This window comes from Peromyscus maniculatus, chromosome 14 (assembly GCF_049852395.1).
Source record: "Peromyscus maniculatus bairdii isolate BWxNUB_F1_BW_parent chromosome 14, HU_Pman_BW_mat_3.1, whole genome shotgun sequence".
NCBI classification, from domain to species: Eukaryota; Metazoa; Chordata; class Mammalia; order Rodentia; family Cricetidae; genus Peromyscus; species Peromyscus maniculatus.
Genome location: NC_134865.1, coordinates 89,018,806 through 89,046,106, shown reverse-complemented (window position 1 = coordinate 89,046,106; position 27,301 = coordinate 89,018,806). Strand labels below are relative to the sequence as shown.

The following is a 27,301-nucleotide window of genomic DNA, read 5'->3' as shown; positions in this document are numbered from 1 at the left end:
AGTCTGACAGGAGACTCCCAGCAGAGCCATTGCAGCACAGTGTGTGTCCTCAGCCGGTCCCTCCCTTGTCTGGGGCTCTTCTGCCTCCCCAGTAGGTTTCCTCGTTCATCCAGCTTACTGGGCTGAGGGCCTGTGCAAGCTACGTTAGCTCCTTAGTCTGAGAGTGCAACTGTTTTCCTCAAAGTGCTCTGTCTCTGTCTCTGTATCTCTCTTTGTCTCTCTGTCTCTGTCTCTGTCTCTGTCTCTGTCTCTCTCTCTCTCTCTCTCTCTCTCTCTCTCTCTCTCTGTGGCTAGGGAGCTTTCTTCAGCCTCACTATGCCCCTTAACCTCCCCGTGGAGATGTTGAGAGCTGGGCTCACCCTTACTGAAAGGCCCATGGGTGATATCACTCACTGGGGCACATTGTCTCCTACCCTTACAGCCAGAGACTGAGAAGTCTTGCTTCCCATGGAGCCTAGCACCTCTGCTCTGAGTACTCCCAGGGTTGGCTCTGCAGCTGCTATGGTCACCTGAGAAACCCCAGGACCCTACAGGAACCTCACTCCTACACCAATGTGCTTTGTCCTGGGGAGGTGGCAGCTTGGCTGACTGTGGACCGGGGAGCCTCTTGCCCAGTCTAGGAGGCTCTTCTGTCCTGGAGGGAGTCCAGCTGTGCTGTGTGCATCTGTCGGCTTTCTGGTAGGATGCACACCCACACTCTCTTTATCTGCTTCCACCTCCTAGTGCCTTCCTTGAGATTTGTCGTCTCCACATTCCTGCTGTTCCCTTTTAAACTGAGCTAAACCCACCTCTTGACTTCTGTCACTCCTTCAGAGTCACTCAATTTCTACCCCAGAGAACTGACAGCTGCTAACAACAGTGGGACTCCTCTCACTTACATTTCCTACCCAGGCACCTTCACCTTGGCGTGACCTTGCCAGACACTGCAGGGTATGTCTCCACAGATCCTTAAGGCTGACCAGCACCCAGCACTATCTGAAGGCCCTAGACTTAGGGCAATCACATCTTAGCCTCCCTTCTCTGTGGAGGGTCTGGGTACCGGGTCTTCCCTGTTGTTCCTAGGATGAGCTTTCTTTGCAGATTGTACTTCTGAGTCTTGGTTTGAAAAGCGCACCTCACGCTCTGACTCAGGATCCAAGGCCAAAGGAATCCCATGTATGGGGAAACGCCTAACAAAATAGAGAGGTGTATGGCAGGATTCCATGCAATTATGTGGGTCTATCACCCACCAGCACATACTTCATAAAGCCCCCAAATCACCTTTGGCTATGAGTTCAAGTAACGAGAAAGAAAGACATTTACATTTATAAAATGCAGAAAAGGGGAAACTGAGGAAAGAACCTGGCAGTGAAGGAGACAGAGAATGTGATGAGAAGCCCACAGACAGTCCTGCCCTTCCTACAGCTTGCAAGCACCCTCCTAGCACACAGTGGACAGAAGCAGGAGTCTTCTCCACTGCACTAGCCTGAAGCGGGCCCATTCCTGCCTCCCTGCCTAAGCTGCCTGACCTCAGGCATCTCAGGACACCATGAATGCCTCGCCCACATCCTGCGTGACTGTTCTCTGTCCTTCTATGGCCCCCTACATCTGGCCACAAGAGCCCCTGTCTGCCAGAGGACTGAGCAGCCTTTCCTTTCAATTCAGTATCACTCATGTCTCATTTAGATGTACAATGTGCCTAACTTCTCATCTCCAAACAGTAATAAGCCAAGAGGCAGGGGGTGGGGGGGTGGGGGGTGCCCCTATTCGCTATCTCCTGGAGGACCTCCTACCATGGAAAGACTTTGGTGACAGGACAAGACTGCCATGGATAGGGGTACCAGGTGAGTGCTGTGGTCAAAGTGTCTAGAAGCTGCTGCCCTAACATGGTCTATGAGCAGGCACCTCTGCCCCGCTCACTGGGGAGGCAGAGTGAGTCATCTGTCTTCTGGTGCCGAGTTTGCCCTCCTGTCGAACTGGGTGGCCAGGACCTCAGCTCCTCAGCATTAGCGATCCTGTGACTATCCTTTGCAGAGCTGGCTGAGGGAACAGAATCAGGGGCTGTGGGAAGGGAGCTCCAGAAATGCCGCCCTGGGTGAGCAGTGGCAAGCTGAGCAGCTCCCAACTTTGTGAGAGGGGCTTTCTCTTGATCTAGGAGTAACATGAACGAGGTAAGCTCGAAGCCTGGCCACGCTTCAGAGGACTCACACTTCCCAGAGATGCCACCTACCTGCCCTGTACCACCAGACAGCAGAAAGAAGCCCAGAAAAGCCACCTAGGGATACTAAGGCTGAGTTCATGCCCGTCATTCTTTTCTATCCCTCACACAAAGTTTTCTAGGACTGTTACTTAAGAAATATCCAGGTCTGCTAATAATCCACAAGAAATAAAAACAGTACCATCTTAACAAAAAGAAGCCATCAACTCAGGCCTCAGGATGCCCATGAACTAGCCGCTCCAATTCCTCTTATTTCTATGTGTTTCGCTAAGTGGCTTGCTATTTTAAGTCACATCTGACTAAGGGGAGTGGCCTGTGGTCTACGACAGGTGGCATGCTGTACTTTGCTTACATATTTCTCTGGCCATCCTCCAGATTTTGGTACTCTCCAAGGATCTGTCTCATTTCAGGAGCTGTGACTGAGGAAGCATTTTCACCACCCCCTGCCCCCAGGCAGCTCTGCAGAACAGACATGTAGTCACTGATTAGGGAACTATACGCTTGGAAGTTTAGGGTTTATGGGAAGAATGAACTTCAAATAGCTTCACTTTGGAAATGCTCAGACCTGAGATTGCAGGAGCATTCTGATCAACGAAGTTCAGCACACAGGGAACAGACATGCCTCAGATACCAGGGACTGATGGGCAACTTTCCCTTTGGCACAGTTCCTTGGATGGTCACATTCCAACCTCAAGACACATGCAATTCAGTACCAATTAAACAGCCATTTAGCATCTGCTTAATTTATAGTAGGGCCCAGGAATGTTTCAGGACATCATAGGCTCTGGAAGAGCAGATGGAGACCCCTCTTGGAGGTGCAGACTTCACCTGCATAGGGAAAGGTGGTACGAATTCTGTTCACACTCAGGAACTTTTGCAAAGATAAAATAGAAACACTCCAATTCTCAGGGTTGACTATTCAGTAAAGAGAACTGCCCCTAACAACATTACATGTTAGGATGTCTGTCTAATTTGGAAGCAGGAAAGATTTTGCTTCTGGGATATTTGAACAAAAAATATTATTTCAATCTGAAAATTTACTCATAAACGCAGGGCATCCATCTTAAGACATATTGCCAAGTCAAATGGAAAAGGCTTCCCTGAATCCTGTGGTGGGATCAAGGGCATCTGGGGGAAACTCACTGTTTCTGACTTAATTAGGAGGCATCCGATCCTTCCCCCATTTGCATGACTGGTGATTACACCAATTATGGAAGATTGAACTCACCTAGACAAAGAAAGGTCTGCTAATTCATAGCAGGATGAACCAACGTGTAACCTGTCCTCTCCTATGGAACTCGGCTTCCCTCAGCAGAGGTGAGTGGGTCCATCAGCACAAGCGCACAAAGCTCCCCCAAAGAGCGGCAATCACATGGCTCTGCCGTCACTTTAATAATCAACGGCTAATGGGAGTCACAGCAACCAAGATGCACATTTAGTGACTCTGTTTGCAGGTGGTCCCATAGCCTGATGCATGCTTTCCTCTGGGTTTGGTTCCAAAGGCCTCCAAATACACAAGGAAACCTGCTGGGTATTGTGAAATAAACCATCAAAAGAGAAGTTGCTGAACATTCTGCAGGAGTCTCTGCCCCTGTGTCGGGGAGGGAGAGTGGGCCAGCAGAATACTAAACTCGCTGCTCAGAGATGATCAAAGCCTCAAAGAAATGGATGCAGCATTCAAAGGGAGAGAAAAGGGGAGAATGTCTTCTAATCATCCAACAACTTATTTTTGGCACAGTTTTTACCCAACCACCTTCCACAGAAGTAGGGCACCTGCATGAATAAGAGGTTAGAAGTAGCATGGTGCTGACCATCAGGATTTTGTGCCTGTCAAGGTGTGGGTATACACATCGATGTGTCCATACAGGCGTATCAGCATGCACACATGTACACACACAGCATATGAAGCCAACTTGGAAAAAAAAAAAGCAGGAAACAGAGTGGGTTTTGTTTTTTGTTTTTGGTTAGTTTTTTGATATCATGAAGGACAGATTAAACCCAAGCATGTTTTTATGAATTTAGGAGGAAAACAACACTTACTAAAACAATGGGGAAAATTCTCTCAGAGTATACAGAGATCATTGAATGTGTATGTAAGCTGTCAGACCCAAAATTTAAAAGGCATGAACAAATTAAGCTTCACTGAATTAACTGATGTGGCTGATACCCTGGAACAAGATCAAAAGTAAGAACCTGCCAAGAAGATTTGGTTTTCAGGAGGCTAGAAAGAGAGCTCAGAAGCTGAGAGAGCTCCCTGCTCTTCCAGGGGGCCAGAGTTTGGTTCCCAGCACCTATGCTGGGTGTTCACAACACCTGTAGCCCTAGCTCCTGCAAATCTGATACCTTCTTCTGGCCCCTGTGAGTTCCTGTACACACATGGCTCTCTCTCTCTCTCTCTCTCTCTCTCTCTCTCTCTCTCTCTCTCTCTCTCTCTCTCTCTCTCCTTACACACACACACACACACACACACACACACACACACACACACACGTAGAAAAAGTGAACGTGTTTAGAGATAGTCACACTCCAAGCTGTTTTGCTGTTTCAAGATGGTCGTCCACAACTCTGGACACCAGGATAGGTCACAGCCTGTGGCCTCTATGGTTATATGCATGGGTGGTGGTGGTGCAGGACACAGCCTGCCCACCTGTCCTGCATAAAGGGCCAACCATAGGACCCAGATCCTCTTGTCAAGGTCCCTCCCACCACACTGACCTAGGTGCTATCTAAGGAGGGACATGAGGATTCTCTTTTGGGGGCTTCCAGGAGAAAGGAAAGTTACAACCAGAGGCTGTGCATGCTGTCCACAGCACCTTACCTCTCTGCTTCCCTTTTCCTCACTATGGGAATACCTGTGCCCTGTGCTGTGTGCTCCCCACATAAGCACTCAGCTCTTCCACTTCCAAGGTAACATCACATTCTGTCAGTGAGCAAACTTAGTGGATTGTCTTCTACCACAACCCCTGGGTAACCTTTTTACCTTTTATAAACTTAAAATAATGAACTATTTTCTATCACTTCCCCATGAAATAAAGAATGGTGGCAAACTGTTCAATTGTCCCTGTGATCAGTGAAGAAAAGTATGGCAAATTCTGTTCACAGTCTCAATTACATAAATAGCAAATATAGAAGAACCTCTCTTTCCAACACGTGCACGCGCGTGCGCGCGCACACACATACACACACACACACACACACAGAGGAATTGGCAATTAAATCTATGCTAGGCAAGTGTTTTACCACTGAAGAGTACATTTCTAGACACACAAAGATTTAGTAGTAGATATATTAATTCAAGAAGACCCTTTCCCTGAAATTTATAGTTACATGTTTATAGTTTTATTTCATTTATTTATCAAGAGGGCAAAGGGGGCGTGCCCTGCTGTGTGTGTAGAGGTCAGAGGACAACTTATGGGAGTTTGTCCTCACCTTTCACCATGTGGTGTTTGGGGACTGAATTCTAGTTGTCATGTTTGACACTTTGACTAGCTGGGCCGTCTCACGCTAGGCCATCTCACGGGCTCTCAAGTTTGCTTTAAAAAAAAAACTTTTAAGAAGAGTTTCAAACATGAAGGTTGTCTCAATGACAGCTATGGAAAATCTAAAGCATTAAAGCCCCATTGATGGATTCACATCTGCTACATATTTCCACACAGCTGTTCCTTGAGTAACCACAACTATGAGCCCTTAGTGCACCCAGCTAAACCTCAAACTGACAACCACATGATCCCCGTGTGCTGAGGCTTGCCCTGCTGAAAACAAGCCAAAGCAATATGACTGCCCAGCACATGGTCCTTCCCAGGAGCCTGCTGCTTGGATGGGAGCAGACCTCATCTTACCAAGGCAGCTTGCTGAAAGGTACTTGGCCATGACTTCAGAAATCAGCCCAAGAGAAGATTTTCCCAATCATTTCACTCCCAATGTTTTTCTAGATCATATTTTTGAAGGAAAGTTTCCTGTCTTTTCTTTTTATTAATCTGGATTGAAGAAAAGCACACATTTCATTTATTGTTGGGATTACAGATTCTTATTAAACAAACCAGAGCTCATTATAAAATCAATATCAACTTAGTCACCATGCCCCCAGGAGGAACACAAAAAAGGTCACTCTAAGAAATTCAAACAGTTTTCTTGCTGCAAGGACATGATTTTAATTACAGATACTATTAATTAGAGCTGCCACTGGGAAGAGGGTTTTTTTTTTTGTTGTTGTTGTTAATTATCACAAACTCAGTCATAAGTATGCATTTTTTCTACCCACATTTTTATAAAAATTATTCATTTCTGCATGCAAGTCTACCCTTTCATTCTATCAATATTTTATATTTGAATTTCAAAGTATATCAAAGGATACCATGCTTTCTAGAAAACCTGCGTCCGTATGATCTCTGTCTCTCACACATGGAACTGACTAGTGTGATAATTTATTTATGCCCTGACACTAGCTTGGCCCTGAGGACCTGGCATACTGTATTGATGGTCTTGCTCAATAGAATTTCTGGGTAAATTCTTACTAGTTTATGTGACATTTTTTTTTTCCAGGCTGCTTCTTCAAACATGGTTTTTCTTTGGCTTTGAAGCAAAGCTATATGCTATGTGCCTGAAATGCCATCTTCAATGCATTTGAAGTTGCCATTTCTTTATAAGAAAAAGATCATCCTGACCACGCTGGTGACCTGCTTCAGAAAACCAGAGGCTTTCTCCATTCACTGATGATGATAAGGATTTTGAAATGGGAGCGAAAGCTGTCTCCTTTAAGCACAAGGACTTTATAAATTCTTCTCAACTTGTCACATGGGGCAGAGGCAGAACAGCCACAAAGCAAGGGACAGCAAAGCCAACTCAGACCAGCTGAGGGTGGCTACTGGACAGTCAGGGCATTTCCTAGGAGAACCTGAGAGCTCACCAGGGTAACTTTGACAATGGGACAGACAGTGTTTGCTCTATATATTGTGACATGTGAGTTACTGACATTACACAGCACAGTCATGTGTTAGAAAAGACAAACGGATTCAATAAATGAGAGAAAAGCCTTACAAGTGCCCATTGACTCTGCTTAAAGTAGCCATCAAGTGAGTTATTTTATATTCCTAAGTAGGGAATATTCAGATTTAAATGATACTTTATATTAAGAAAATCTAATTTCCCTTCCATACATTCTAGGCTTGCGTTGTTGCTAAGAGTGAAGTGATAGTTTCATTATAGAAGGTCATTAATTATGAAGCATATACTACAGGACTTTCAAAAGTTATGGGATGCTGTTTATACCTCATATTCTGAACCTTGCCTCTCATACTTCTCCAGGCTTCTGGTCTGCCTCCAGGCATGTTGGATGCCTGTATTTCAGCACACAGCTGCCACTGCTGACTCATGAAGACACGTGCACTTTACTTCCCATCTATCAGCATTAGGTTTCACTTTATCCGAATAATAGCAGAGGGTGGCAACAGATAGGTCAAAAGATCCCTTCCTATAAGACCCCAAGGAAGTCAATGATTTAAGAGCCATCTTCAAACATCTACACGACCAATTCATCTTGCAACTGTGGCGTGCTTCATTAATAGTGGCCAAATTAAGATAACAGATAATGCATAATTCATGTATTGTACTTTTTCCACATTTCTAATTAGCAACCCACTTTCATAGCAACACAAGACTATCCAAGAACAGTGTAAGATTAATACAGAGCCATAAAATTGTGGTTGCAAGGTATTTATATGAATGCTAATGAGAAGTTTCAAATTGTCATCATAAAAGGACCCAAACTATGAATTAATGAAAGATGAATTAATGAAAGAGTGCAGAGAAGGGGGGGCACCCCCGAATCAAGTTCGGTAAATCCAATAGAGCACTTTGAAAAGCTCCTTTTTACCTGGTAGGCTTCAGTGGCATCTGCACTGGGGTCACCCCCTAGTCCGGACAGCTTCTCCTTCAGCTTGTAGTGGGAGTTGTGGCGGAGGCAATAGGCAAGGCTGGAAGCCAGGAGAACTGCCAGGATGCAGGCGATGGAGAGGAAGGTGAGCACGATGAACTTGGTAGAGTCTTCCTGCTCTTCCTGATGAGGCAGGAGCTTGAGCTTGCCTTTCTGGAGGAGGAGGAGGACAGGTTAGCACTCAAGGCACCTCGCCCCCTGTAGGTCACCCCCTCCACACACAATTCCACACTATGGGGAGGGGGCTGTGCAGAGGCACACAGTGGAAGGAGGTTCCAACACCATAGCACCTCCAAACTGAACTGCTGTCAAGCAGAAGGCAAGAGCTACTCCCGTGGTGGCTGTTTTTCAAACTTAATAATGTAAAGTATTTGGTACCTAATTTGCTGCTTTAAGTAAAACAAAGTATACATCCTTTCTAATCAGATAGAGAGTTTATCCAGAGCACGTAGCACAGCACATGTTTGGCAGGAGGTGGATAAAGTGTTAACAGAATTAAATATTCCCCAGACCCAATACAGTGCACTAGCCTGACTCATCCTCAAGCCGACATTCCTCCTAAGAGCTCCGGGGCATTTTAGAGCCTCTTGCTCTAAAAGACATTCTGTGGGCTAGTTCACCAGTTCCCGTCATTTTTAATAGGGATCAATAGGCACAGACTCCAACTCCTGGTGGCTGGGTATTGTTCCTTTAAAGGGGACAAAGTCTTTGAGAACAGGCGTTTGGGAAGTTCAGGGCTCATCTTAGGGGAATAGGTGAGAAAACCCTTTCTGCACGTCACTCAACTCCAGGGCAGATAGCCAGACAGCGCCCCCCTCATTAGCTTCATTAGGAGGTGTATTAGCAACAATTAAACACGCCACAGGAAAATGGAAGGGCCGCAGGCAAATCGCCCACGACTCTCGGCCAGCAACCCCCACAATTACTCGGGAAATGAATGGAAGAGCACGCCCCTGCGTCCGTCCTGGTTGCTACAAGAGGAGAACAATTAGCAAACTCCTTTCTGCCACCTAATTTCGCGTGGTAACAAAATGGATTTTTCCCCATGAATGCCTGGCCGGCCTATTCATTATCTCTCTTCTATTAGTAATTTTCTGCTCCGCTTTCAGCCTCCCAACTCTTCGTTTCCTCCAGTCTCTGAGTGTACACAGTGTCTCTTATGTCAGGCTGGGCCCATTTTTATCTTGTAATCATAAAGGCCACCAAAGCAATTATCGCCGGTCTTGACTGGAAAAGCTGGTCATTAATTAGCCTGCTTTTGCCTTCGGTGCGCGGATTAGTGGGAGCCAGGACCGAGTTAATGGAAACGCGGGTTAAATGAGAAAAGACACCGGGATTTCCTGACTAGATGCGCGGCTTGGTTCTGTTTGGCTCTGGACCTGGAGGTTCCTGGGCTGCCGTAATGGATGGAGCAGAGGACGGGAGGGTGCTCCAAGGCCTAGCAGAGAAGATCCTGGGGCGGGGACCAGGAGATCCGAGCATGGACCTGGACACTTCACCCAGGCCTGAGTGGTGAGTGGCCGGAACCTGAGGCTGCTGCGCGAGAGGAGCGCACAGGGTCCTGCTCTTGGAGAAGGCCCTGGGACTCCTCTTCTCCTGGCTTCCTCCCAGGTCCCCGCCCCCTTCCACTCCCACCTAGCTCACACAGGGGCTTCTAGAAAGAAGTGAGAGTCACCCGCCCCTCCCCCCAAGTCAGCGAAGTCGAAATCCCCTTCCCAAGTTCCCAAGCTACGCTTCTTTGCCCAGTGCGGGCAGGAGCCCAAACCACACAAATAACCCTTTCGGCCAGGGTCTCAGTGGCCTGCAAGGAGGCTGTCCTTCTCACATGACAAGCAGCGCGGGCTGCAGTTTGCACAAGAGCAAATCCTTCCCTGTAAGTTCCGGGCCAGTGGGCGTCTCGGCACCACTTGCGAACCGGTGTGGTACACTCCCCAGGTTTCAGTGTGGTCCCAGGCATGCCCGGGCGGGTGATGGTCACGCCTGTCCCATCAGTGGCTGCTTTCCCGCCCTTGTCTCTCTCTCCTCTTCTCAGCAGACCACAACAAAGGCAGTGGCTGGATGACTGTGACAAGTGCACCTCACCCCGCCCCTGAGCTGCTGGAGGGGATCCCTAAATCAAGGTCCAGCCTAGGCTTTGGGCCGACCTACAGCTGTGTGGCACTGGAACTAGGACCTTCCTAGCCTTCCCGATTCAGAGACTCAGCACTAAGTCACCAGCCATGCTGCGCCTTGGTATGTGGCAGACCATCAGTGCGCCCTGCACTGGACACGTGGATCCACGGAACCAGGAACCATCAGGACTCAGGGCACCAAGAGGCCAAAGGCCCAGCCTAAGAACACAAATGCTGCCAGAATGCCGGCAGTGCCAGGTGGGAGGCACTAGGCACACTGGAACCAAAGGAAGAGGCAGGTGATGCTCTCACAAGTGAACCCGGCCCCAGTCCGTGGGGCAACCAGGCCCAGTAAAAAGCCCATCGAGGTAGGTTTCCTCCATCTCCGTTTTACTTTAAACCAGTTGCTGCCTCAGCTCCTCCAGACTGCCTCTCCCTTGGTGCACTGGGATTTTTCTCACAGACCAAACCAAAGTGTCAAGGCGAGAGCAGAGACATCATTCTCCCCACTGGGCCCTGTAAGCAGAGAGGGGAGCCAACCTCAACTTCACAGGAGTCCCATCAGATTACCCTAGTCTCTGATCTCCTCTGCACTCGCCCCTGGCACACCTGAAAGTGACTGGTGCCCAGAATTAGTGACAGCTGTACCCCTGACCCCCAGATGCCCTAGCCCACCTGAGAGGAGGCTCCCTGCACTAGCAGAGAGCCTGTGAGGTGGGGAATCTTTGGAGACACCCGGATCTGAAGCTGTGGGCTTCAGGGCCTGAATGGGAAAGCACCCTGAAAAGTATGCAGAGAGCAGGTTAAAGGGACGAGATCTCAGAGAGAGTCAGGTAGATGCTGGACCGAGGTACCCCCTTCAAGTCAATCTATGTCTAATATTGAGGTCTGGGTTAGAACTGACTGATGGTTCTTCAGATGTGAAAAGTACCTCTTAGGGGTTTCAAATGCCCTGCCCTGGGGCGTTGAGATGGGAGGAACTGGAAGCAGTGGGTCAGGCCGTAAGAATCCTGGAAGAATTGAAAATTTCTAGAAGTTCTTGTTTTAAATGGCAGCTGAACGTCCTTTTCTAGACACAGTGACTGAGTTAACATAACTTCATATTTCCTTTCTTTTTGTGGAGCTAAAAAAAATATCAAATTTAAAAATGCTTGTTAACCAGGAGTCTCAAGAGAAAGAAATGAACCTGCTGGAGGCATAAAAGCCAGTCTGCACCTGTGTTGACCCAGGCCCTCTCAGAGTGGTGACTCCCCAAGGATGAGCAGCTTGGTGTGGACCACAGGCTGCTTTTCTGGGCCTCCCGGAAGACAGCCCCGACTAATTAGAGCCATCTTATCAGTCTTGACTTGAAATTGAAAGAAAATGATGTTTAAATATTTATAACTTTGACATTTACAGTCAGATGTCTTTTAAAAGCAGAACACCTTCTGCACAGTGGAAGCTCTTTCTGAAAGTTTGGAGCAGTGCTGAGGAGGGTGGAGAGCGACTCATTCTCAGAGGCAGACTGCTAGAGGTGCTGGGCAAATCTGTGCATCTAGGATACAGGAGGCACACTTACCAGCACTCCACTATCAAGTCCTCAGCAGCAGCAGCAGGAGGAGGAGGAGGAGGAGGACTAGGACAGACTTAAGCAAATAATCAGGTCCAGGCTGCATCAGTTCCGAGGCAGCTTGGGTGAACTGTAACCTCCAACATGTCTTGCTGCCAACGCCACTTGCAGCGCCTCAAATTAAGAATTTACAGTTTTGCAAAAGCTGTAAGGTAAAGTCGGTGTGCGAGCAGGAGGGCGGATTTATGGAGCTGCTCTCCAGACCATGCCCTGGCTGAGTTCACCATTCCCACCTCGGAAAGATGCATGGGGCTTTCAAGGACATGTCTTCTGAGACATCCACGACAAACACCCTTATAACTTTTAAAAATATTGTGCAGTAAGCTGAGAGGGTGTGGGGTTCTATACCCAGAGCCAGTTGTGAGAACTACATCACACCAATACAGAACTTGATGGTGAACGTTTGTAGACATGGTGCCCAAACAAAATGTTTTCTCAAGGCTGTGTGACATAACCAATTCACAAGAACCTGTCTAAGTCTCTGACTTGCAGTTTAAAATCTGTTTGCTCTTAAAAAAAAAAAAAGTTATGGGCATAAACATTCAGTTTCGTTAATACTAAATTTCTGCTGCTGTTGACATACTCATTTGTGCCATTTCTAAGGAATTTTATTTGCAACCTAGCTCCAGCCTGTATTAGCACCCCCCCCCCCCGCCCCAACACACTTTGGTTTGCAAAGGCCTTTACTAAAGATGAGATGAGAGGCATGTCCCCACCCTCTCCTTTGGGGACTCAGGTTATTATAACTGCAAAACCTTTCCCCCCGTGAAACAGGAATTAGTCTCAGAGACTATTAATGAGAGGCTAGAACAACTTGGTCTTTAGTTGGCAAGATGAGCATCTTAGAGAATTATTTGGAAATTTCTTTCTAAATTTACTAAGATATATTTATTAAAATACAGTTGCTATCACTTTAAAACTGACCACAGTTTTCAGTGAAGCGTGTTCAAAGCCAGAACAAGAGACCAAACTTAAAAATAGGGAGGGGATAAGGTGTCTTGAAATATTTTAAAAGTATTTTTTAAAGCTGTTAACTGAACTATTTTTAATTTGGAATTTGCCACAGAATTCTAATAAATGAGAGAAGTCAGGCGGAAATAATCATGTATTAATTCTCTGCATTACAAAATCTTTTCAGAAGCTATTATCAGAGCAAGAGGCATTGCGGCCTGAATTCAGGGTGGGAGACGGCCTTTGTGCAGCTGAAAGCTATTGTTCCCCTCTACAGATGAAATTGTACTTGCAAATCTGCCATTCAAATAACCAAAAAAAAAAAAAAGGCTTATATGGGCAAAAGAACCTTCAAGAAATAATTATTCTTAAACGATAAACTTTAATGAAAATAAGTTATGTGCTGTTTTAAAAACAGGCTGTTTGTTGAATTTTTTAGGCATACACATAAGTGAATATACAAAAGATAACAACTTATTTGCTATCTTGGAGTACTCCTAAAATAGCTGTTCTAGAAAAAAAAATGCTCTGTTTTAAGATAAGGGGAGATGCATGATATTGATGTTCAAAAAGAGGAAAGACAGTCTGGTGAACTCATTTTTAGCATTGTTTGTTAATCACAAATCATCCGGGGTAGAAGAGCCAGCCAGCCAGCGGAGAACAGGCCAAAATGGATCTGTCCAAAGAGGAATCCTGCCCCCTCGAATTTTTCCAATCCAGTGGCTGCGCTTTCGTTACACCAGAACTCAAACTCGGCGGGCGGGCACCCTCAGCGCACTGGCAGGCTGGTGCTTAGGCCTGTTTGGTGCCCGAGGCCTGGCGTGGCCCACATGCACGCCCTCACCGGCAGGAGTTTTCTAGGATAATGTCCTGCTATTGAAGGAGGACATTTGGCCTTACTGTTCAGTCCGGTCCCTATTCACCCTAACCCCAAGAATCAACTCCCTTCGAGACTGGATTATCTTTTTCATCTTCTCCCGCTCTCCACAGGCCAGAAAGCCCTTGGCTGGGGACTTGCCTAGCTGGTCAGGACCGGGTTGTGGGGAAGAGTCCCAGCAAGGGTCTATGGAAGCTGTTGGCGGCAGTCACCAGCCCCCTCCCCCACACCGGGAATCTGACCCACACTGGCCTCAGCTTTCTCACCCCCCGTTTCCCGGTCCCTTCCCCCTCTCGCTAATTCCCAAGATCCCTGCAGAGGTCGTGGAGATCAGACCATAGCGCAGGACACAAAAGGTCGAGGGTTCCTGGGAGCCTCGGGTATTCACAGCCCCGAGAGGGTCCTCTCAGGGACAATGAGGCGGCCCAGCCTCCCGGGCCACAAAGCGCGCCCGCCGGCCGGCCGAGAGAGAAGGATTAATGTCACCAACAACGCCGGTACCCATCCAAGAATACCCAGAGCTTAACAGCACCACCACCGCACACCTCTGCCTGCACTCCCTGCCAGGGCCACGGTGCTCTTGGGAGCCGAACTGGGCATATAGGCTGGGAGTCGGTGGGCTTTTCCTCCTGTGTGGGTAGAGAGGAAAGAGCTTCCACCTCCTCTCTCTGCTTTCTCACATTTTCTTGATTTCTAAAACAATTGAAACCACTAAGCCCTTTACTCCAGACTGGGAAGGCTCTTGGTTCCCTGCAGGGGCGCTCGGTGTCGGGTACACAAGGGGACCCGAGGTCTGCTGACCACTGAAGACCAGGGCTGAGGAGCGCAGTGGGACCGGACCTGGCGGATAGAGGCACAGTGCTGCGGGTCGTCAGGTGAACTGCAGCGCACAGCTAGGTCTACCATGCACTGGGGCCTGGCGACCCCGATACTGATCCCTTTTCTTTCAAGCAGTTCAGCCTGGAGCGTCCGGACTCTGTGCAACGAAGACGCAAAAGGACCTTGGCTTTAAAAGTCAATGTCGCTGATCTGGGGTCTACCCAGCTGTCTGGGGACGCAGATCAGGCGGGTTTTAGGAGCCAAACCGGTAGTCGGAAATGAAGGAAGTAAGCCCTTGTTCAAACAGCTCTGAGTCAGAAGTTTCTCTGGCAAGTGCGCGACCGCCCCACCTGGCAGGGTTGGGGGTGTCTGATAGAAAGGGGGTGGGAGAAAACGCAGGCTCCCTTTGGGGGAGGAGAGGGGGAAGCTCGAAGCTGGAGGCGGGGGTCAGAGGACTCCGCACTCTCCTGGGCCGCCCCACCTGCTTCTCTAACGCCCCGCCCCGGGCCCACTTGGTCCTCTTAACTCGTTACCAGCTGGGATGCCCGGATGGCACAGAGGCACACTCCGGAACCCCAGAGAGGAGAGCAAAGAGATCCCCAAAATGCGGCCAGAAGAAAACGCCCCCCGCCACACACACACGCTGGTCCCCTCCATGCTAGCTGCTCATCCGACTTCATCCATCCTTCCCTTTCCTCACCGTACCCATCTCCATCTCTGTGCCCGCACCACCTCTCATCCTCGAGGCGGTTTTCTCCAAGTTCTGAATTGCCCAAAGGGCTAGCCTTATGACAACAAGCCGAGACGAGTACTCGAGGGGAGAAGTCCTACAGACCACAGTCCTATTCTTCCCCGGGGAAGTCTCCTGGTGCAGGCCCAGGACCTGTCTCTCCTTTCTAGTCTGTGCGCTCAGAAGGGACTGCCATGGTGGGCTCTCCGCCTCAGACCCACCTGGAAAAATTATTCCAAACGCAGGTCTTTCTGATTGACCAAACCTTTGACAGGTGTCCTGCGGCAAGTCAGTTATCCTCTGAACTGGGCAAGACACCTAGGTTGTACATCTGGGCTCCTCAAGCACACCCTCAGCCCTTAGAAGGTTCTGTTCCGCGCCCTGTCACCACCGCGCTTGCTGATGCCCTGGGGGTATCCACTCTTGATCCCTTCCTCCCCACCCGACTCCCCTCTCCTCTGCCAGGGCCCACCAGGCCGCCCCACTCAGTGCCCAGGACAGGGTTGGCAGTTCATGGTTACCTGCAGCTAGGCGGACGCTGGGTGCCCAAGAGAGCAGGAGGCGGGGGTGTGCGCCCGGCCAAGCGGCTTCGGGCACAGCTGCCGCGGACGCTGGCAACAGTAGCTCCATCATCACAGCCAACTGCTTCTCTGCATTGGAGCCACTGATGAGCCGGGCCATCCTGCTTCTGACCACAAAACTTCTCAGGCGGCTGGTGGAGACAAAGGTGCCGCGCGTCTCAGCAGCGGCGGCGCGGTGGCTCCCGCTCCGAGCCCGCGGGTGCAGGCAGTTCTGCGAGCCTTCTCAGCACCGCCGGGCGTGCTCCGCCCTAGCCCGGCCCTTTGGCTAGGCGCACTGGGTCCCGACGCTGCGTGGGCGGGTGCAGGGCCCGGCTTGGGACGGTCCCCGCAGGGCGGCCGGCCGCGCGCGCAGCTCCAACCGGCGCGGCCGCCGCGCCCCGCCTTATATCCGGCCCCGCGCGCACCCGGCCGGCGGCGGCGGCGCGGCTCGCGGCCCAGCCACCGGTTGCTATAGCGATGTCGTCCCCCCCCCCCACATGTTGCTGACAGCAATTGGCTAAGGGGCCGTGGCTCTCCATACACCCTCATCCGCCCGAGACTATGAATGGACATAAGCTTTGTCAGTCATTGGTACAGCGCAGGGCCTTCGCTGATTCTTTCTTTTAGTCTTTTCTTTCAATTCCTAAGTTGCACTTCATTCTGGACAAGTTCAGAGCAGCACTAAGGTGAGGGAGTGAGGCCTCGGCTGGAAAAGTCACCCCTCTTGGCCCTACTGTGACCTTTGCTTATGGCAGGGCAAGTGATGTGTAGAAACTCTCCAAGAAAAAAAAAATACAGTAAATCGGGCCTTTTCTCTCCTTTCCAAACAGAAGCATTTTAATAACTTAGGGGACACCCCCCCCACACACACACCACATACACACTGTATACGAGTCCCAGTTTCTAAGAACCAGCTACTCATAGGAAGCAGTCTGTTGCATGCAGGTAATAATGAGACTTTGCCACCATTTGGTCCAGGCCAATTGCGGGCCACTAGCCCAACATGCTGGACGGAGCAGGAAAAAAAAAAATTAGCAATTTCCCCTGTATCCCTATGCTCTTGTCCACACCCTAGACGACCTCCTGGTGGGAGAAAAGGAGAACACAAGGCTACCTTTCCAGACCCCAATTACTTCCCATTTACTTGACCGCCAGCGCAGACCTGAGGAGGGAGTCGAGCCGGCTGGTGCTAGCCAAGAGGTCTCCAGAGCCCTCCCCTGGGTTTGTACTCCACTACTGCATCGCGCTCCGGGGCTCTTCCTTCCCACACTCTTCCTCCTCAACCCTTGCTCGCCTCCGGGGCGCGGCCACAGGTTGGGCACCCTGGTGCGCTGCGCCCCCACAGAGCGGCCAGGAGCGGAGAGCTGAAACCCAACATCTGTGCGTACAATGCGCTCTTCAAGGCCCACAGCTGCAGGAACAAGAGGAAGAAAGGAAAGTGTGGGGGAGCAGATCCTGTCATACGCAGATGACAGTCTGCGGAGGGTTCTTTAGTTCCTCTTTTTCTGGAAACCCCGACGCCCTCCCCCCTCCCTTCTCCTGCCGCCTTCCCATTGTTCCCTGCACTTGGGACAGCTGGAGACGGTGGCCTGCACAACCCAACACCCCCACCCCACCCCACCCCTCCGCACACCCGGAGGCCGCAGAGCCTACTCCTGGGCCCTCGGATAAATCCACTGCAGGCCAGGCGGGGAAACGCTGAGAGAACCCTGCTTTTTTATCCGCCCGGGCGTAGGGAGGGAGCTCTGCTCCCCCAAAGAGGGCCCGGTGCTACCAAGTGACTGCCTCTGTCGGTGCTGCTTCCCAACGACATCTTCCTCTGGTCGGGGCTTAAACTCTTTTGTTTGGTTAGTTTTAATTTACAGGGGCTGACGGTGGGAGCCCCAGAGGCCTAGGGTGGCTACGTAACCGGCCCTAGTCTTGAGGGCCTGAGTAGGTTGCAAGACGCAGCTGGTGACTTCGTGGGGAAGATGAGTTTGGGGGGTGGCGAAGAAGAGAATCCGGGCTTCTCCCGTGATTCCTCCAAAGACACAGTAGGTGGGGAGAAGTCAGTCACTTGGAGTGCCCCTATGCTAGAGGATAGGCCCTGCAGACACCCCCTCAAAATTGGTTGCTCTCCAGGCTCTCCACCAGGTTCTCTGGAGAGAAGTAGTTCCAGGACTCAGCAGTGCACTGGAGACCACAGGCCTATCAGGGCCAAGATCAGGATGGCGGCAGCGGTGGTTCTCAAACCCTGCTACCATCCTCAGAGCTCAATCCACTGGAGTGCCTGGTGCTTCGAGTTCCTAATAAGCCACCAAAGCGACCCCTGGTTTAGCCTTGAGCTGAGAAGGAGGGAGGAAGGGAAGGAGTGTCCCACGGGCTGGAGCTCTGGCGCAGAGTAGAAAGAACGCAAGGCAGGGGACGTGGAGCCGGAGCGAGGCCCGGGGGAGGGGACCTGCCGCCCTCAGCTTCTCAGGCAACCGGGTCTCTCCATAGCAACGGCCGGCGAGTTAGCACTCCTCCTCCTCCTCCTCCTCCTCCTCCTCCTCCTCCTCCTCCTCCTCCTCCTCCTCCTCCTCCTCCTCCCTCTCTCCTCTTTCTCCCTTCTTCTTTCTCTTTCTCCCTCCCCCCACAGGACTTGGAGAATGGATCACAGAATACTGCGGCTAGGAACACAGACTTCCTATCTGTGATGAGAGGTTCAGCATCCCAGGTGCCCCGTGTGTACCCTTAGGGATCCGGATCCTTCACTCAGCAGCAGTGCGAGGACACGCCATGTCCCACGCTCACCCTTTGAGATGCCAAGGTACCTGGCTTTCCTATTGCAGTCACAGCACCTTAAGGACATGGAGGCGCAGCGGGGAACATAGGGGTCTGACAGCCCAGGGCAAGACGCCGGCACCAGGCGCCCCCGAGATCTGGGCGGGGCAGCGGAGTCGGGGGCGCGCGGCCCGGGCTGATAGGAACGCGCACAGCCTCCGGGAGTTCGCGGCCCAGTGTGCTCCAGCCCCAGAGCCAGCCAGCGTGGCGCGAACTCAGTGGGATGCGGTGCACTGAGAGGATCCCAAAGGCCACGAGGCGCCTGGCACACCCCAAGACGCGCGGCTCAGCGCCATCCTCCTGTCACACCCCACTTGCTTTTCTCGATTTCAATGGTCCCGAGCCACAAGCAGGTGTGGGATACAATCCCTCTGCTCCAAGTGGCACCGACCCCTTGGCGGTCAATTCGGACAACGGCCGGCCGGCTCGAGAGGGCCAGGGCCCAGGTCAGATGCAAGCCAGAGCAGGACGCGCTGCCCCTGCAGGCAGCCAGCTTGGTTTTCCACAAGCATCAAGAGACGTGGAAATCTGTAAGTAGAGGCATTTGTTTTACTTTAGTTTCCCAGTGTCCCAAAGGGTTCCTGCCATGTCTGAGCACCACGCTTCGGATTTAATCGGAATCCAATGGCCGACCTGCCTTTCCCCGTGCTTTGAGGAAGGATGGATACAGAGGTGCAATATGTTGCATTTTAGTCATCTTTTCAATAATGAAATGGCCTTAAAGCCTCCGTGCAGTTATTTCTATCTAGAAAAGTGTATTTCCTCACTGGTGACCCTTACTGCTTCTCACGCCTCTGGGGGCTGTTGCCTCGGGTAGCCGGGCCCTGAAGTGGAAAGCCCCAGACCCACATTCTGGCTGCAGAGGACATGGAGCAGGTCCACTCCGAAAGCCAGGCAAACACGCTGTCCAAGGGGTTAAGGGAAGAGTTTGGACTTCACGTGCTGACTCCTTTTGCCTAGAAACTGATAAACCAACCCAGAAGGTTCTTGTTTTCCCCCCTTCCTTTTAAATTTATTTTCTGGACAGGGAAAGACCCTTATGAAAGTTTCTCAACAGTGATAATTCAGCAATCCTCAAGAAGGATAGTGATTTTTTTTTCAAAATTACAAAATAATTATACGTGATTTCAGAAACATTTCTAGAAAAATTTAAACAACACAAAATATGCATGAGACATATTGCTTGAAATCGTTTATAGACAACAAATGGGTATATTATTTATATAGAAGTTAGGAATGTTTGGCCGATGAATAAATTAAAAAAAGTAGCATATGTAAAACTCTCAGAACCTACAAAATTCCTAAGCAATACAGTTTAAAGTGATTTGTTGGTCTCTGCTAATTCTTCATTGCTTAAAGTGCATTTTACATTTGTCCTGTGTGAAGCTAACTTGCTGTGATAAGAATCTCATTTTCAATTTAGGGACCAGAGTAGCCTTGAAGAGCACTCAGCTAAGTGATTACAGTCACTCTCCAGCACACGGACTTATTAAAGAAAATGTAGTTTTAAGCAAAATAGAGAAAGGCTGTTCTGGAAGACGCACTTGTGGCAATGCAAAACACTGTCTCAGGAAGTTTAAATGGTGTGGTCAAAGTGGAGAATGATTTTCAAAGTGCTTGATTTCAGGAAACTAAACCAACTGTTTTTTTTTTTGTTTGTTTTTTTTTTAAGCAAACACTAATTTATAATTATAGCTCACATGTAATATTTAACATACCTTTGATTTGGGAATCCATTTATAAAATGTTTAAATTATGAATTCAAAAGGAACCAGAGTTTTAATGGCAATGATTATTATTATTTTGGTAGCACTTTTCTCACCTCTACGAAAGAGATGTTTTTGGCAAGCAGAATGTCCAACTGGGTCAGCTTCTCAGGGAGCTAGGGTGCTTTGCATGCTCTCAGCTCAGCCCGGGGACGGCTCCCTTTACCCCTTGTCAGTGAGGGTTTTTTGTTCGTTTGTTTGTCAAGGGCCATCAGCAGATCAGCAGATGGTGTTACAGGGCCAGCCACCCAGCCTTGCAGACTGTGAGCAAACTTCACCCCACCATCAGACTCAGCTCAAGAACAGGTGTTTCCTGGGAAGGCTGGAGCTGCTCTGCTCTCTGAGTAGTTATCAGGTGCAGCTCTTCAGGCACTGTCCTCACCTTAAAGTCAGGAGGAACTAAGACACCCTGAAATCAGTCACTCAAATATTTTAATTCAGGGGGAAACAAATAATTCTCGAATCAACACAGAAAAATGGAAATCATTTTGGGGGGCATGAGAAGGGGAAGAGAATTGCCAACACAAGCCGGCTTTCATTATTAGTTCTAGCATTGGCTCATATTCTCATTGGTCTAAAGTTTTGTAAATGGAAAAAAATAGGGATGACACTGTGGAATAAGGCCTATGTTTCCTCTGCAGCTTAACATAGTTACATGAAGCTGTGCCCCTAAAAATAAAAAAGTACTGGCTGGAGAGATGGCTCTGTGGGTAAAGGCGTTTGCTGCCAAGCTTGGTGGGAGGGGAGAGTCGCCTCCTGCAAGTTGTTCTCTGCAGTGGGCATGCATACACTCACCATTCAACACATGAGTGTAAAAATTATTTAAATAAAAAGTGTGCTTCAGCAGAAGTTTATGGTTGATAGATTGGTTAGCAAATACATGGTGGTTTTGTAGACTTTTCTTTCCAGAAACTTTGAAATTATAATTCAAAGGACATGACAAGCCCCAGGCCTTTGTTATTGCTGTTATTAGTTTTGCCCATTAAAAGCAGTGTTCTAAAGGACATGTGCTCGTGGGGCAGTCATTTACAAACAGAGTGGTGTCCCTGGAGGTTCATCTGGTTTTATTCTCAGATTCCAGAAAGTCTACAAGATGAATGACTATTTCCCTCATTGGGAAGATCTAGCCATTTATTATTCAGAAATAATACTGTAAATGCATATTTAATGGTTGGTATTCATGATAGTGTGTCTATTGTATGTTTATGACTAGATTTTTATTCCTCACAAATTTGGGCTAAAATTTCTTTGACTGAGCCTTTGTAAGAAAGACTCATTACCACAGGAACAGAGACCTAACTTCTTTAAAAGTGGCTAAGTAGTACCATTGTGTTCCAGTGAATGGAAACAAGATGCCTCTGTAGAGAATTTCCAGGGTCTCTCTATTTTTTTCTGTTAAGCTCTCTTTCATGGGTCTTGTCAGGTATGGACCACAGGTCCAGTATGATTGTTGGGAAACAGCTCCTTCCTGGAATTGCTTTGGAATTAAAAGTAGAACAACATTGAGGTAAATGTTTGTTTCACAATTATGTCATTTTGCAATACACTGTTCATATATTCTTTAAGAGAAATTAATATGTGTGTTTTAATGTAAGGAAATAGGCTCCAATTGATTGAGTGAACAGCCACAGTCCAGCAAGCTTGCCTTCCTGTGAGGAGTCTACAAAGGAGCCACTGTGAAGTGGCTGTTCTGATATTCTATTGCAGGTAAGTTTACAAATACTTAGATCAAATGAAAATAAAAATTCAGCTGTGGTGGTGGCTTCTCTGACAAAATGAGAAAGTCTCAGGCTTAGCTGTCACCTCAAAAAATTAGCGACAGTAATTCAAAACTCCATAAAAATCCACAAAGTTACTTGATATAATAGTGAACTGAATAATATTTTTAAAACTCCATCAGCTCTCCTTTATGGCTACAGCAGGACTTGACGGTGTTTCAGGAGGTATGGTTCTCATCAACACAAGGTCCCACGGGCACTTCAGAGTGCTGGGGACATCTTCACCACTGTCCACTATTATCTGTAGCAAGTTACACCCATATTCAACATTGCTCAGTCCTTCTGAAATTCCTGTTTAGATTTACCCTCAGAAATCTAATTTAATATTTTAAGACAATTTTTTACTTCTGACTGCCCCAAATTCTATGGCCCAATCACCTGTTTCTCTGTCCTCATCTCCAGTGGCTTTTGAATATTTAAAAGATAAATCTTTAAAGAAAGATTGCTTCTTTCTTTAAAATAAGATTGCTATTACTTTAACAAGCCATTTCAAGATTCATGCCGAGTACGTCATGCCTAGCTTCATTAGGAAGTGACTCGCTCCTCCGGGTGACAGCCGTGGAAGAAGACCCTCACCTGCTGTCCAAGCGCGGTCACAGTTCTCTTTTGTCTTCTCCCTGACCAAGTCCTGTTACTTTCTCACCCAGTCTGACCTTACTTCTTATCCCTTCTCAGATGAAGATGTCAGCCCAGGCAGTCCGGATTAATCTCCATGGCCCTATACCTAGTGGCATGCTCCATCTATTTGACCATGTGAACTGCTCCTCATGAGAGCACAGGCCAGCTGGAAATGGGGCTTCACTCACGGCCACTCTCCCCCCCAGGCCTGAAGCCATCTTTCATCTACTTGGCATCTGGTGTGGAATCCCTTGGCTTCATAAAAATGATACAGACTTGTTGTCATTTTACATACATGTGGCTGTGGTCTCCCTTTCTGTAGTTTGTTATCTACAATAAATTGTAGACCAGAAGTCTTAAATGGAAAATTCCAGAAATAAAAACAATTCATGAGTTTAAAATTACACATTGGGGAAATGCGACGAACTCATATGCCACCGGCACTGCCCTGGATATATTCAGTTGTCCAGTGTTTCCAAGCTGTATATGCTACACTCCATCAGGTACTTAGCTGTTCAGTTGATATCTAGCACTTTCATCCAAGTAAGCCTTATTTTACTTAGTAATGGCCCCAAAGCACAATGCTGGCAATTTAGATGCGCCAACGAAAAGCCACAAAACGCTTCAAGTGAAAAGAAATAATATAATAAGTAATAATATCGTATAATGACATCGTACGCTGAGGTTGCTAAGATCTGTGGTAAGAACGCAGTACACCAGAGTTCTGCACTGTCCCCGACTGAGGCATCCACTGAGGGCCCTGGGAGATGTCATCAGCAGGTAATGGAGCTGTTGTATACAGACTGCCTCACCCTCACACACATACATGATATGCCCACACTAAGCTACATACAAACTACTCAACACACACAGCTTAAACATGTGCTTGTACAACATGTATACCATCTCCCATGCACACCACCCTATATAGCTCACACACATGCTCACATTAATACCCACACAACCACCTCACCTACTACACACATACACACATACTTTACACAGTAGTGGCACTAATCCCCTGCCTCACATACATGCATATGCAGCTCACAGGCACACAATAACCCATATGCATACTAACTCATACACATGCTCAGACAGCTCATACGCATGCCCATATTTTTCACATATATGCACATAGCTGACTCATCATATTAACCTATCCATACATTCTCCCACTGTTCACCTACATACACAGTACCTCACATGCATGTTCATGCAGCTCACAAACATGCTCACAGATGCACACATAGCACAATACACACATATACACATATATTCATACTAACACAGGTGCTGATGACCTCACATATATGCACACATTTATATACTTTATATGCATACTCATGCAGTTTACTCACAGTCTTACACGGTAACACACATACATGTCCTTTAGTCACCCATGAACTGTTGAGCCTTTGCACATGTGGAAATAGGTGGGCATTGGCTTGTATCCCCTTAGCTGCTATTCTAGATTTCATTTTTTTTCTCTCTCTCCCAGGACCCATGTGAATTGTGCATTTCTATTCCAGTTATATGGCTGAGGAAACTGCTATGAAATAAACAAAAACTTGCAAATGGATCATCACTGGCTCCTTGGTAAACCACACTCTCCCCACACATTTACCAGGGAGGATCTCTGCTTTAGCCATACCCTCCAGGCAACACCAGGTGAATGGTGTGGAGCTCTGAGGAAGGTCATGGGCATCTTGGTCTCCATTGGGTCCTGCAAGCCTCTCCTCATTGTTCCAATAACAGGTGTTACTTGGATGATAACTCAATAGCCACAGTTGTCTGGGAACAAGACAGCAGCTTCCTTCCTAACCTTCTATGTGATGTGCGAGGCTCCTTGGATGTTCACGTTGACCCAAAGCATCAGCTGTCTGTGTCTTTCCTCAGCCTCATTACCACCACCCCATCTTTCTGTGCTCCGTTCTGCAGCACATGGTGCAGATTTTGTCCTGTGCAGAGATGCAGGTTTTATGTGAGAAAGTTCTAGCTCCAGGTATGGCCACACAGTTATAAGGGATGATGGCTTTGCCGGGAGATGATGGCATGTTTGAAAGGTGCTGCGGTGTGAGCCTCTTGCAGCAGAAAGACCGCGTGGTGCATGTATGCCCATAGCATGTGATCTGTACATCCTGAGTTTTTTTGTGCTGTCCATATGGGAAGCGAATGGCTGGTCCAATGTTGGTGAGAGATCAAGGTTGCTGTTCCCCCTCGGTTGCTGGCATGTACTGGATAATAATATTTGATGGGAAAGGTAGGCACTCAGTCAGCTCACTATTTCATTTTTTTTTTTTTGATTCTCAATTATCTATGGTTTTGATTTTTGTTGAATTAATTCCACCACAAACACAAATAGAAACTCACAGGTGTACCACCCAGAATCCACACTGGATGGGCGCTGGTGGCTCTGCTGGAACCAAATTTCCTCTCCATCTCTTGGTCCAGGAGGGTGGAGTGTCTAGGGATCATGGTGCAGCTCTTAGGCCTCAAGTTGCCTGCCAACATGACCATTTCCAAGTCATTGCCATTTTGAGACATGCTGGTCTCAGGAGAAAGCTGAATACAGAGCTTGTGGGAAATAATACAATCTTTCTTTTTGAGTGGTGGGGGGGACAGGGTCTTGTTATGTATCTCAAGCTGGTCTTTAGCCCCCCAACAGACATGCACAGCTATACCCTTCACAGAAACCATAAGTTGGATTATAACTACATTATAGGGAGCATAGAAGGTTGCATTAGGAAGTGTTACTAAGACCAGCCTGTGGCAAAGTCATCAGAACTTGACTGTCCTGAGATGTTACTGTATGACAACCAGTCCTCAACTCCAGGGGGAGGATTTTGGTAAGTATGGTTGAAGTCACTTTCAAGATGATGGTGACAAGTCCCTTGCTGTCTTTCCAGCTGTGAGTAAAGCCAGCTGCCATGTATGGACTGCTGGAGAAAGGCCCATGGAGCCACATCTGGGGTCTACAACTTTCAGGGCTGAGGCTGTTGGTATTATGGGCTTGGGACAGATCCTCCACCCGGTGAGCTCTGAGATGACACAAATAGCTGGAAGCCCTCTGCTCCAGATCCCTGGCCCACTGTGACTGTCAGATAAGAAGCACGGCTTTAAGAAGCTGCATTTGGAAAAAAACTTGTTACACAGCAAAGGTTAACTATTAGAATTAGGGGAAAACTTAAAAAAGCTTTGTATCAGAACCACTTTAGGACCCTCCAGAGAAGAACCTCATCCCAGCTAATAAAAGTCCCTGTACAATGGAGGGTGAGGGTCCAGACACTGTGCAGGACATTACTGCAGAACTGTTACACCCACTCAAACCATGGTTCCCCAGCAGCACTTTGTTCTCTGCTTATACGTCATACCTCTGTCCAATAGTACCCACCCGACCCCCATTCAGGCGGTGGGTTTCTCTTGGCCTTGTCTGCTTCCCTTGCAGCTTTTCTTTCTTTTAAAAAGTATTTATTGTTGTTGTTGTTGTTGTTGGTGGTGGTGGTGGTGGTGGTGGTGGTGGTAGTGGGGTACGTACGTGTGTGTGTGTGTGTGTGTGTGTGTGTGTGTGTGTGTGTGTGTAAAAATTAATGCCAGATGAGAGCTGGAGTTACACGTGGTTGTGAGCTTCCAGATATGCGTCTGGGAATGAGATTTGGGTCCTCTGGAATAACAAGTGCTCTTAACACTGAGCCGTCTCTCCAGCCCCACAAATGGCCTTTCTTGAAGACAAAAGTTTTTCTGAGATAGGGTCTTGTGTATGACAGGCTGGCTTCCAACTTGCTAAGCAGCCGAGGATGATCTTGAACTTTTGATCTTCCAAGACCTGGAATTGCAGGTGTGCACCATCACTCTTTGCTGACATGGCTCTGAGGATAAAACGCAGGGTTTCATGCATGCTAGGCAAGTGCTCTTCCAACTGAGCTGAATCACCAGCCCCACAAATTAACTTCCTTTTTCTTCTTTTTAAAGATTTTTGTTACATTTTTTTTGTGTGTGTATGTGTGTGAGCACATGTGTGTATGTGTGCACATGCTTGTGCACATGCAGGATGAGACGCTCACGGATGTTAAAGAATACCTTGTAGAGTTCTTTACTTCCACCGTGCAGACCCAGGGGATTGAACTCAGTTGTCGTGTTTAGTGGAAAACGTCTTTACCAGTCACCCACTTTGCCTTCTCTGCCCTTTCTTTTTCTCTGTAATATTACTTGAATGCAGCAGGCATTCCAAACTCTCCCAAGAGAGTCAATTCTACCCTGTATGCACAGTTCTAGCTTGTACGTTCTTAAATGCAGAAGCCACACCCTGTGCTCCTTGGTGGTCTTACCGCCCATCCACACTCATGACTTCAGGTCATTCTTCCTCCCTGTTCCCTGCTCTTTCCTGTAGCTTGTCATCACCAAGCCACGCCCCACCAGTGGTACACACGGCTTTCTGTAGTCACTCACCTCGACTCCCTTCTTCTGGGTCCTCTGAGGCCTGAATTGTAGCCTCCCACCAACCTTCCGCATGGCCTCTATGGTTGGCCAGAGGGTTGTAGCATGGACAGC

General features: G+C 48.3%; 1 protein-coding gene and 1 long non-coding RNA gene across 3 annotated transcripts in view; one reads left to right on the top strand and one right to left on the bottom strand.

Moving 5' to 3' along the window:
* Ptprn2 (protein tyrosine phosphatase receptor type N2) overlaps positions 1 to 27,301 on the bottom strand; it is a 723,788-nt gene that overhangs the window by 111,228 nt on the left and 585,259 nt on the right. The window contains exon 13 of the mRNA XM_006988296.4: positions 8,070 to 8,282. Coding sequence (XP_006988358.1) covers positions 8,070 to 8,282 — 213 coding nt within the window. The remainder of the gene's footprint in view (positions 1 to 8,069; positions 8,283 to 27,301) is intronic.
* LOC107402614 (uncharacterized) lies at positions 18,359 to 24,706 on the top strand. 2 transcript variants are annotated; one of them, XR_006063687.2, is made up of 4 exons: positions 18,359 to 19,118; positions 21,778 to 21,861; positions 21,950 to 22,061; positions 22,808 to 24,706. It is a non-coding gene; the product is annotated as an uncharacterized LOC107402614 (long non-coding RNA). The 2 variants fall into 2 exon arrangements; XR_001579801.3 differs by lacking the exon at positions 21,778 to 21,861 and having other exon boundaries at positions 18,363 to 19,118; positions 22,808 to 24,703.